This window comes from Metopolophium dirhodum, chromosome 2, assembly GCF_019925205.1.
Source record: "Metopolophium dirhodum isolate CAU chromosome 2, ASM1992520v1, whole genome shotgun sequence".
NCBI classification, from domain to species: Eukaryota; Metazoa; Arthropoda; class Insecta; order Hemiptera; family Aphididae; genus Metopolophium; species Metopolophium dirhodum.
The window spans coordinates 19,128,160-19,141,552 of NC_083561.1; the positions used below are offsets into that span (position 1 = coordinate 19,128,160).

The 13,393-nt window shown below is 29.8% G+C and overlaps 1 protein-coding gene across 1 annotated transcript; it reads right to left on the minus strand.

Annotated features, from left to right (window-relative positions):
- Positions 1-236: 236 nt before the first annotated feature.
- On the minus strand, positions 237-2,770 carry LOC132938703 (large ribosomal subunit protein mL54). Its single transcript, XM_061005693.1, has 3 exons — positions 2,416-2,770; positions 1,225-1,422; positions 237-474 (listed from the first exon to the last, which is right to left on the minus strand). The coding sequence occupies exons 1-3, from the start codon at positions 2,489-2,491 to the stop codon at positions 362-364; spliced, it is 387 nt and encodes a 128-aa protein (XP_060861676.1). The 5' UTR covers positions 2,492-2,770; the 3' UTR covers positions 237-361.
- Positions 2,771-13,393: the final 10,623 nt, after the last annotated feature.

Below are 13,393 nucleotides of genomic sequence, written 5' to 3' on the forward strand. Positions count from 1 at the left end.
ACTGACAATTTTTTGTTCGATAAGGATTTCCATTACTACGGCTTTATAGCTTTTTAATTTATTTTATTCAAATATAATGAAGTTATAGAAATGAACCTACATTTTAGGAAAAAAATAGCCCTGAACATACACCCAATGACTTATATAAGCTATAATAAGCTGATGCCAATATATTTCATACTAATATTATTTAAGGACAAAAGATATGATTTAATTTGTATGTCAATAATTACAAATCAAGAAATTCAACTTTTTTTTATTAAACAATAAAATATTAATTTTGAATTTAAAAATATACAATGGCCAATGTAATCACTATTTATACATGATACCTATATTATATCAATCATATTATATATGCCTAAAACCTTTTTAATTTATTTAACAAGTTATTTCTTCTCATTGATAATTTTCGTACTCTGAGCCAATATTGTTTTGAATTAGGATCCAATTTTTGTAACGGTACTGGTCCATCTAAAATCAAATATAATGTAAGCATTATTTTTAACTCTGTTGCTGATGGTTATAATGTTTATAGTTAAACTAATTATAACAATTAATTTATATAGGTACTATTCAACTTAATTTGCTCATGTATTTAGTATTTACCATATTCACCGAGAGAATATAAGTGCGTAGAAATCAAAACTATTAATTTTTTACTTAAGCGATCTGACCAATAAGATAACAACTTGGGTCTCGGGGCAGAACTGTAGTCGTATGCGCTAAATAGTCATTATAATGACTCGGTGAAAGCAGTATAGTTTATAATGTGCGTATTTTTTAAACAAAAAGTTAGAATATTAAAGATGTGTTTGCAAAGACAAGAAACTATTCTTGAAATTTAAATATTTAAAGGATAATAAGTTTCTGAAAATCATACATATGACACATCTACCACATATATTAATATATTATTCATACCATACAAGTGTAACATTGGATGATTTACAATTTTGTAATAAATAAATTTTATATAATAAATTAAGATTTAGAATGATTTATTATCATTTTTAGTTTTTATCAAGTTAAAAGTACCTATTTTAACAGCACAATTATAAAATACTTGTGATAGAAAAAATAATAACTTTACAACATTGTAAAATACTAAAATTATATCACAACATTTTTATTTTTTCACATAGATGACAACAAATATTATACCTGAGTGATATAAAATTAGGATTTATATTTAATATTACTATTATTAATAATATTAGGTACCTATATTCAAATTCCAAAGCCAATCTGGATATTCTGAGTCAGGTTTTAATTCTATATCTTGCCCTTCTTTCAATGTATTGCTCCCGCATACAAAATTGACTAATTTTTTGGCATCTGTTTCAACAGGAATTTCAGATTTTTCTAAAACCGGACCTCCTTTGCCCAGTTTTTTTTTAGACTTTCCCAATGAAATAATTCCTGAAACAGTAGATATTAAATGTTAATATAATGTAAATACGTAATAACTAATAACTATTAGCTTTTTTTTTTTTATAACTTATAACATTGGTGCTTATAGTAACTATCAAACACGATGCATAGAAAGTGGGTAATTTTTTTTGGAACAGAGTATACTATATAATACAGGGAGTACCCTATTTATACTGGAGACTCCAAAAATGAAATAGTGTGCACTGCAAAAATATAATCAATTCTAGTAAAATTATGGGCCTTAACATAAATGAAGATGATACCAATTATATGGTAATATCTAGAAGTGTCGTAAACAAAACAAACCTTAAAGTCGGACCAAATTACTTTGAGCAGGTGAAAATATTCAAATATTTTTAATTTAATATCATTGAAAAGAATAATATGCATAAGGAGATACAAATACGGATAAGTGCAATAAACTGTGCATATTTCACCATGAACATGCACCATGTTGAGCTCCAAGATGTTATCAAAAAACTAGAAAATTTTACACTTGTTATTTGCGCCCAGTAGCAACGTACGCATGTGAAATCTGGTCCACTACTGCAAGGAGATAGAGAAAAGCTACTAACAATTGAAAGAAAAGTTTTGAGGAAAATACACGGGCCCACAGGAAACCAAAATAGAGAGTATGAAAGAAGGAAAAATGCGGAACTAGAAAACCTGTACAAAAAACCAAACATTGGAAAGTATCTAAAGGCGAAACAACTGAAGTAGGCTGGTCATGTGTGATGAAAGTCTTATTCACAATGCACTGGTCAGGAACGCTGGAAAAAAGTGGCCTAGAGGAAGACCCCGTCAACAGTGGCTGGAGAGTGATCAAGGATGCAAAAGAAGTAGGCAATAGGATAACGATAGAAATAGCAAGAAATCGTGACTGTTGGAAAGACTTAGTAAAAGCGTGTAAAAGGTATTACGTCTGTTAAGCAGTAAAAAAAAATACCGTATAAAACAGATTATATGTATAATATAACTTACCACTAGGTGATGCGTATGAATTATTTGGTATTTGAACACAACTACGAACATAATTTAATTTCATTAGTTTAAGCATTGTAACGTTTTTATATCGTCCAATATTAATTATTATTATTTAAGAAACAGACTATAGAAAATATACGGCAGACGGCAGTACGGCATCGTCCTCGGGGCTCGGGCCTCAGAGCAGTTTCCTTATCACAGTTCCATTATCAGTTTATCACATAAGTAGTCATAATCACGGTCACGGTTTAAGATATACTTAAACCATGATCTGGGCCACGAACATATAATTATAGCATGATCTGGGCATAGATAATAAAGATATGGATAGGCCACGGCTATGTTGAATATATTTGAGACCGCGTTCCCGGAGGGGAGGCAATTGAGGCTCCTTTATCCATAGCCGTGATCACGGCCTTAGAAGATATCTTCTAAGGCCGTGATATTAACACTGTATGAGGCCGCGTTTTTTTTTGTGGGAGAGAGAAAATATCTTTAAGAATGTTCTCTCTCTTTCATGGGGTATTATTTAAGGTTATGTTCAAACTTCAAATAATTGCCGCCCGCCGGTATAATATGAAATATTCTAAATTTCTAACATGGAATTTATTATAATAATAATATAATATACCTATTAAGACTTTTGACTTTTGAGACTTTTGAGACTTTTGAGTTTTGAGTAGTTTTTGGCATGATATAATATTTACCATTTTACCCCATATAACCTCAAAATTGATAGTAATACATGAACGCATGATAAGCTTCAATGGCCTATCCCACGGTCTTAGAAGATAAGGTTGGACAACTATACATTATCAGCATTCCGCTTAGTGAGGCAAATCCATTTCAAAATTTGGCCTCTGTAGTATTGAGCGCTGCCCTGCAGACTTTTTTCGATGTTATAATAACAAGTTTAAAATAACCTTCGACCATATAAACTAGCTAGTTTATTATAAACCAACTAGTTTATATGGTTGGAGAAAATAATATAATAATATGATCCATAAAAATAACCCCGAATGCCATATAAATATTGTTCTTAATCTTAAAATAAGACTAACCGGCAGCGCTTTTGCGGCAACTTGGGAAATGTTTTTGCCTCATTAAGCGGAAATATTGTAATAGGCGGGAGGGTGGGAAGTTGTCCGACCTTATCTTCTAAGACCGTGGCTTATCCATATTTTTATTATCTATGGATCTGGGTCATAAAGTTTAATACACGGACTAAGATATAATGGACTGGAAATGACATGGTCGGCGGGGGTCGGGGGACGGCCACGAAAAGGTGTCACTTAGCTGATAAGAATACTGTTCTTGAAGTTTTCAGCGCTACTGGTGGTTTTATTTGGCTACACAATTTGTATCTTAGTCCGTGTTATATGCAGAGGGCGTTGTGAACTCCAGGAACACGGGTGACCCCCCGCACTTTGCCTCTTGTATATACATTCGTGGCCGTGATAAGCTGCTCGTTTCCAGTCCATTATATCTTAGTCCATGGTTTGATACCATATAATAAATAGTTAATAAAAGTCCGATTTTAATTTTGAAAACGTATTTTAATTCCTTATTCTCTTTTCTAGGTTATGTAGGAAATCGATTTTCGATTTCATTATTGTTTAATTAATATAACACCAAATTTATTTTCTTTTTTTTTTTTCAAAATTCACCTTAACTTTAGTGTAACTTAAACAAAAAAAAAAATAAAAAATCCGAATTTTACATATCCTAGAAAAGAGAATAAGGAATTCAAATATGTTTTCAAAATTAAAATCGGACTTTTGGTATTGGGTGAATTTTTGTCCTGCTTATTGGTCTAAATGTATAAAAAAACGAGCCGCTTTCAACAGTTGTGTATTTCTGAAGAAGGCAATTTACTTATATATCTTCAAACCTTGCCCTTTGCAGTGTCGTATTTACGGGGGGGTCCATGGGGTCCGGACCCCTCCCATTAACTCGTGTCTCGTACATGTTAAATTTTGTGTTTTTACATTATTAAGAAAAACAAATTTTACCATACGAAACGAGGGATTTGTAAAAACTTTTCGTCGCTTCAACTGTCAAAATTTTCAATTAATATCGTGACTTTTTTTTTGTTATCACTTTACATTGACAGTAATACATTGTGATTTTGCGCAGTATTTACACTGGCAAGGAAAATCTCAAAATCCCTGTTTGAGCAACTCCCCGGGTGGGGCTAAAAGGGTGAAAAATGCTTTACTACCTATTCTCGTACCTACCAAATGTACAAAAAATATTTTATCCGAATCGGTCGAGCCGTTACGGAGGCGTTCGTACACTAACACCGTGACACGAGATTTTTATATATTAGATGATTAAAAACTCAAAAATTTTACATGGACTTTTAAGCTCCCTACGGCTCTGTGTTCTGAAAATGATCTGGGCCCTCCCCATAACAAATTCCTAAATACGCCACTGACCTTTTGTGCCAACTGCCAATATATATATAATATATATATATATTTACAATATTTCTTTAAATACGACGTTCTTTATAATTTTAGAGGGTGGTGTCAGCACAACCAGACTATGGGGTGAGCTTTTTCACACGCTATACGTAAAACTGACCTCGGGAGAAACAGTCCTGTCTCAAGTCAACTCCTGCGAATTTTAGAGTTTGGCCCTGTGACTTGTTAGACAGTTAACACTCGACAAATGAACCGGAATCGGGTATATAGACATACAGAAGCAACAGCACCCCATTCATCGTGTTTCTTTTCAAATCGACAGCGGCACGGTTAACTGCCTACCCAGAACGACGTCCGTTGGAAATTCCAATTTTGATATTATCGGAAATATTGCCCTATCGTTTGTACTTTGTACTCTGTGATCGCCATCCTTCGGTATCTGTAGTTGGTGGTTGTATATTTAAAGGCGATTGCTGCCCTCATGCACTTATTTCGTTACATATATAGCAATATTTTTTAATTTTTAAATTTTTTTTCATTAATTAACCCGCGGAATATTTGGTTTTTAACTTCGGGGGAGGCCGGGAGGGTACTGTAGGTTTTAGTTTTTGCAGAATTTTCAAGTGGGCACCTGTAGGTATCTGCCACGCCCGGGTGGGGGATGGCGGCCTCCCTCACCAGAAGAAAAGTGCCACCCGTGGCCGGCTTCAAACCGGCGACGGTGCGCGTCGCATCCGACGCCGAATTTTATAATCCTGTTAATTCAAGTCCCTAACGCACACTTTACTATTTAATCAAAGTACAGGTTGGCAAAATTAACAGGACTATATATATTATATATGCAATTTTCTTATTGAGAATTATTTATCCATTAGATAAATATAATCCGTTAGCTCGCATTTAAACTTCCTATTATATCCACAACTTTTAAATGGAAAACTAACTGATCAAATGTCATTATTTGTTTCCTCAATGATTTTATTTCGTATGGAACATATTATCATACCACTGATCAAAATTTAATTTCATTAGATCACTTGGCACAATATTACACGCCGAATTGATTTCTAATTTTGATTTCACAGATTTTTATTTCGGACGGGGTATAATATCGTACCATCGATCATAATCCAATAATCCCGATCATATGACACTACATTATACGCCGTCCCGATTTTTATTTGATTGTTTTATTTTCTGCAATATAATTTATTCAAATTACTATATTTATTTTTATACTTATAAATTTTTTTTCACATTAGTATTGTTATTATTATTTTTCCTTTCCTCTTTTTTTTTCAATTAATTTATTTTGTTAGATAAGCTGGTTTATTAGTATGCGAGAAAAAAAATGTTTTATTTTATATCTTGGTTAACTTATGGTACTATTGTTTCTATTTTTAAATTAATTTACTAACTTGTTAGATAGTCTGTCTTATAATATTTCTTTTTAATGTTCGGTTCATTAATTAAATGTTTTATTAAATTTGCGTATCCTTGTTCCTTCAAAACAATATTGAATATGCATTTTGTAAACCTCAGTACCTCACGTCCATTTTCGGGTCGTGAGTGTAAGTCATTCTATGTTTTTTCGGACAAATAATACTGTGTGTTTCCACCAAATAGGCAATATAATGGCTAAAAGAACTTGACTTAGACTTATAATTAATTATTATTTATAACAATATTGTATTATAATATGTTGATTTATTTTATTTGCGTTTATACTAACAACTATATGTGTATTACCAGATGGATATGTCCTGTTTTGTTTTGTTTTATTATTCTATTATTTGTTACAGTTAGAAATTGAATAGTGTATTAGTGTATTATGTGTTTGATATCCATGCCATACGAAATAAATAAATCTTAGAGTAAAATAACTTATTACAAAAAAGATAGAGAATAATATTTTTGAGGGAATGACATATCGATTTGTCTAAATATTGTCTCAAAACAATTTAAACATAATTTAAATTTACAACAATTTTTCGTTTATTTTGAAAGTCGAATACAAAGTTAAATAACAATAAAATATAAAATCGATATGTCATTCCCTCAAAAATATTATTTTCTATCCTTTTTGTGATGGGTGATTTTACTCAAAGATTACATAAAAACATAGAAAAATGATTCTGCGTTAATGCGTTTTGTCTATATTACGCGTGGGCAAGAAAGAGAAAACAAATAGTGCGCCGACATCCTCTTAATTAAAAAATAAATAACTGTAGATACTTGAAATGTACACACCATTAGTTTATATTAACCAGATAATAAAATACATGTGAAATCTCCGAAAAAATCGATTCATTCGCTTCAAAGCCTGTCCCAGAGAAAAAACCAAATGTATAGGTACAAGTTTCATGCAATATAACAATATATTAACATTTTATAATTTTTAACGACAAAATAATTTGCACATTTTCCTTAATCTACTAGGTATAACCCGTGACGAAAATCACCGAGAGATACGCTTTGGTACGATTACTTTTTGTTGTATCATGCATAATATATAAAAAGTATAATTAAAACTAGGTTAAGTAAACATTCATATGTAACAGGTAAAATACCAAAACAAAACAAATCAAATCATACAATACTCAATAAGCTAAGTAAGAACATAGAAACAATTATGCATTCCACCAAATTAGGATAAGATAACAATTATTATGTAATACAATAACAATTAGTATAATAAATTTTAAGCATAGTCAGTAAGTCTGATGTATTAATTATTTTACATTATATCAATGATATTCGAGCGTGTATGGTTAGAGCGTTGAACTTTGAAATTGTAATGTAATATAATATTATTATTTAAACAGACACTAGCTGGTATCATATATGCCTGATATACAATACCTTTGTAGGTACAGCCCTTTTCTACGTAGATTGTTCTTAGTACCTACCTATGTATAATATTATAATAATATACCTACCTATATAATATTATATTTTTTAATTTGACTTTCTTGTAGACATTTTTTTTTTGATAAAGGTAGACAAACTTATATGGATAATCTTGTATTACATTTTCAAATCTTAGATTTGAGATGAATTCTCAACTCAAAATAATTTGCTAATTTTCGTGATTTTTCCGTATTTTGTCAAGATTTGAACTTTAAATGCTTATAAATAAAAACTGTGACTAAGGATTTTTAATTTTTTTCATCTGCCTTTGAAACAATAACCTAGGAGCTTTTTCCCCAACAAATAAAATGTTATTGATATTTGTAGAAAAAAAAAAAACTAAAAAAAATGGAAACTGAAAATGTCCGTAAACAGCTCAAAATAAGTCAAAATATTTGGAAAATGTTATGGTGTATAGAAAATGCTAATATAAACATTCAGTCAAAATTTCATGTACCTACGGTAATTCGTTTTAGAGCTACACCAAAAACCAAAATCGATTTTCTCAAAAATAGATTTTGCGTAAAAATTCCCGTTTTTCCTTAATTTTTGTCGCTTTTGAAAACTACTGGGAAATTTCTAGTTTTGACCCCTCCCCCCTCCCCAAAGTACAAATAGATTCACTTTCCTATCAGAAAAGTTACTGTTGAAGAAAATCCAAGCACTTTTACTGTCCTAAAAGGTGATGACAGATACAAAATGAAAATTAAATTAATTTAAAAAAAAAACACACATCATTGTAAATTCAATACATTCATCGCTTCGCTCAGAATCTAAAATGCAATATAAATTGATTCTAAATTTTGAATAGAAAAGACTTATCGCTATGGTTGTACAGTGAACACCCTAAAGTAATTACATAACATTATATCAATATTCATATAATTTATGATTAAAACAATTCATTATTTATATAAGTATACAAAAGTTGTATGTATATTACGTTTATGTATAGGGCTGAGTGTAGACAACCCAATTTGTTACAGTAATATTCACCTTAACTAAAACAAATAAATTGATGGATCTAAGTATGAAAATGGAAATGGAAATTGTCTACTAACATTCCGAACTCTATGCATTCGATATAATAATTATAAATGATGTATACATGACGTACACATAGAAAAAATTATAATGCAGTGATCACAGAGTGTATGTAACTTTCATATGAGAAAACGTATAAGTTAAATCGAAAATATATAGGTACCTATGTGACCTTATTATCTTGTTATAGAAATACACGTTAACAAGATTTGCGATTACAATAACAACAGATATATAATATTATAACAGTATTAGTGTGTATTTTAATTTCAGAATTATCCGCTAATTACATATTAGCAATAGTCACCAAAATTAAATTATTTCATAATATCTAAAATATTCCTGGAAATTATTACGTGCGCGGGCGCGCTGATTGCCGATACAGACAAATATAATTTTAGTTTATCGTGGAGGGGTAAATCGTATTCGATGTCGCAACGACCGTAGGCAGCAGAAGATTACAGCCAAAAATATTTAATAAAATTGAAATCTTTATGTGAAAACTGTATCGCGCGGGAAAGAACCGAGAAGGCTACAGTTATAAGTCATAAACTCATAACTAAGAAACGACATTTTCACCACATAAAAAGGAGACATTTTGATGTGAAATATCGTTTTTATTTTTTCGATATCGGAACTACAAAAAAAGTTTGAAAAACACAAAAATAATGGATTTTGAAACAATAAAAACTTTTTTTGTTAAGTGATATCAAAAAAATAAAAACGATATTTCACAAAAAATGTTCTCGACTATATTGTGTATCAATATCTAACCAATTACAATAAATTATATGGTTTAGAATTAATTGAGTTATCGGCTAACAGTTAATTGCATTGATGTAGTGGTCATACATCACTAAATATTATAGTTCCAAACCACATATACCTATGTGACCTTATTATAGAAATATACGATAGCACGATTTGCGATTACAATAACAACAGATAATATGCAATTTGCTGTAACATCATATTATAATATATTAATTATATTTGTAACATTTATACCTAATCAAGTCTTATAAAAAGTTCGTAAATCATTATTTTTTTTTGCCAGCTATATCTACGGAGTTTGACCATTGACCAATGTGATCGCCTATAGTTTAAGGTATATAATATACAAACAAACTGCATATCAGCTTCATTCGATAGTAGCTTAGATTTTTAGAGGGCCCGACTTTATGTGTCTAGTGTTGTAGAGTTTTATTGATATTATCGTCTCTAACATAATGTTATCTGATTAACTAAAAAATTAATAAATTCTCTACAGATATTGTCAGTGTTAAATATAAGTAGGTACGTTATATTATTTTAGTATATTTTTCTATTCCTACATGGCAGATAATGTACTGTATACTTTTATTAATTTCATATAATTAATGTGTAAATGTTTATTGATTATATTTTTTTTTTTAATATAGGTACTTGGTTTAATAACAGCTCACCATTGACAAAGACGATGGTGTCATCCTGGATAATATATTCGTTTTTAATTTTAGGTACGTAACTATACCAGTATTGATAATATGGTAATAAATAGAAAATTATGTTTTTAAGATATTATGTTAGTATAATATTCATTATATTTAATTATTAAAGAAACCCAAAAAGTTTAATAAATATAGCTATCTAAAGTGAAGAGTTTTTAATACAATATTACAAAAGAGTTGGGCAAGTGGGTACATCTCTGCTAGTAGTTCGTTGTCGAGCACGTCGTTGTAATGGATGTGTTATATTGGTATTCAATGATACATCATTTCATACGAAAAACGATTCTGAGCGGAGACGTTGTGTCTCCTACAGCAAATAAATAATCAAATTTAATAGTTAAAAAAAATTAATAAAAATTGAAAATATCTCATTGCTACAAATAGCGTAACATTTCGGTGAATTTTTTTTTTCATATAGATGTAGAAAAACGTGTTGAGAATATTTTACTATGATTTTTAATGTTAGCTATGAATAAAAAAACTTTTATGAATTTCTAACTGAAAATAATTTACAAAATTAGAACAATTTTCAATTTTGACCTCTCAAAAGAACCGAATATCAAAAAAGATGCTGATGCCGAAAATCCGGATTAGCACTTTTCCTGACCCAAATGTTGATGACAGACAAAAATAAACACCCATTGTAAATACTAAAATACCTTACGTTCATTGGCTACGCTCAGAATCTAATATAATATTATGTACCTACTAGTAATTTAATCGAAACAATTATCTGTCATTTTGATAACAATATTATTCCAACTGATAATTTAAATTAAACTTACTCAACTTAGGTACTATACAAATACTGTATCATATAATGTACCACCTATACAGGGTATTCGACGAGGATTTAATGAAGCCCCCCACCCCCCCCCATTGCCCGTATTATTATCACTTAAAAAAAATAATTATCAAGTTTCAACTGTCAACTACAGTAAGCAAGACGTAAATTTCATATATTATGTCTTACCAGAATGAATTCATTTTTGAAAAAACATTGTATTTGCATATCTACCAATTTTCATAAATTATCTGTAAATTTTCGGTAAAATTATGAACTACTTGTATGAAAGACCTTGTATTAAATTGTCTAGCCTTAGCTATACACATTTAATATTTTAATATTTTTAGGTATAAGTTTTGTACCACAAATTAACTGTGGTTTTGACAAAATTTGAATTTTAAATGATTATAAAAAATAAACATGATGCCTATGTATCGTTAATATTTTATCTATAATAAAAATTACTTATTACATTTTTAAGCTTTTTGACCAGATAAATAAATTTTTATTGACATTTAAAGTAAAAAAAATTTAATTAATCAAAGTGAGGACGGTATAACCAAGCTGGTTACCAAACAGTTTTAATACATTTTCATTTTTTTTCCTCCAATTATTTTAAAAAGCACTGAGCATTTTCAATTTCAACCTCCTATAAGTACAAAACTAGACCTAATTTGCTTCCAAAAACATACACTGGGCATCGACTTTTATGATCAGAGCATTTTTCTACCAAAAAAGTTGAAAAGTTACAAACATTTTAAAATACCTCAAATAAACATCTGAAATTATTAGACTGGACAAAATAAAAATAAAATTGTAACAAATTTTAAGCCCCCCCCCCCCCCATTGAAAAATCCTACGTACGCCATATTTTAATGCATACGAATTCATTATTTCAGGTACTGGAATTTTGGGTGAAAGACAATAAATTAATCATTGCGCATTCATTTAAATTGCTATTTCTCCTAACCTTATACACGTCATATTGATTTTAGACATTGTACTTTTTTATCAATATTTATTTATAGTTATAAGGTCCAAATATTATGTGTTAGTAGGTACGTAAATAAAATGTATACGGTAGCCGGTAGGTATTATATTTATATTATATCAACTGACAAATAAAAAAGATTCTGAAAATAAAATAACCACTAATCGGCGATAACGACAAACAAAAATGTAACAATTGAAATTTTTCTTATTATGAGACTGTATTGAATTCAAACTGCAAATTATGATTAAAACAATAAATAATAATCTTAATACACTAAACATTGTTTACGTATATTTTAATGCATACGAATTCATTATTTCAGGTACTGGAATTTTGGGTGAAAGACAACTTGAAAGACGACAAGCAATATCATCTTGCTCAGAGTTGGTGACTGTTGTATAAATAAATATCATGTTATTAAAAGTGTGAAAATAATTGTGGTTGGGGCCCTAGGGGATTAGAGCCCTAAAGTCTTAATAAGCACCAGTGCACCACCAATCAATATATACGATCTACATATATTTAATATAAGATATCCTTAGTACTAACTACACATTGTCATTAATAAGTACTCATTTTGCGATCAAGGAAGATCAAAACCTCTTACTTTTTACATTTTTAATACCTCTTTAAAAAATAAACTTTATCTACTATTCTATCATTTTTTATTTCTATTGTTAAACTTATAATTTGTTGCTCATTTGAATATAATTATAGAGACAATGATGATAGCTTTGTTTGTACAAATGGACTATGCATCGAATGGTCTTTGGTTTGTGATGGTCATAAAGATTGTTCAGATGGTTCAGACGAGACCAAAAAGTTGTGTGCTCGATACGAGTATGGAACAAATATGAACACGGGTATAAAATATTATCTCTAGGACAAATAATTTTTTTTTATATTTATGTAATAACTAATAGATGCAAGAGTTACGCATATTAATCTAAATATGGGACTTCTAATATTACATATAATAATATATCTAATATTGTTCTAGATTGCGGTAAGAAGGTAGTTGAAAATAAAATGATAAACAATTCACCTTGGCTAGTTTATTTACGTGCAATGGACATTATCGCGTTAGGATCAATTATCGCACCAAATGCAGTCGTTGCTAGTAATGTCTTTGCACAATGTATTGAAGGAGAAATGCAAATTAATTAAATATAATTTTTAGTGATTGAAAATGTTGAGAGATTCAATTTAAAATATAAACAAAATTCAATAACTGTTCGTGATGAATTTCCGTATAAAGTTGAATTTCCAAGCATAAAAAGGTTTAGAAGACCCTATTATATCTATGTAAGTTATTAATAATTCA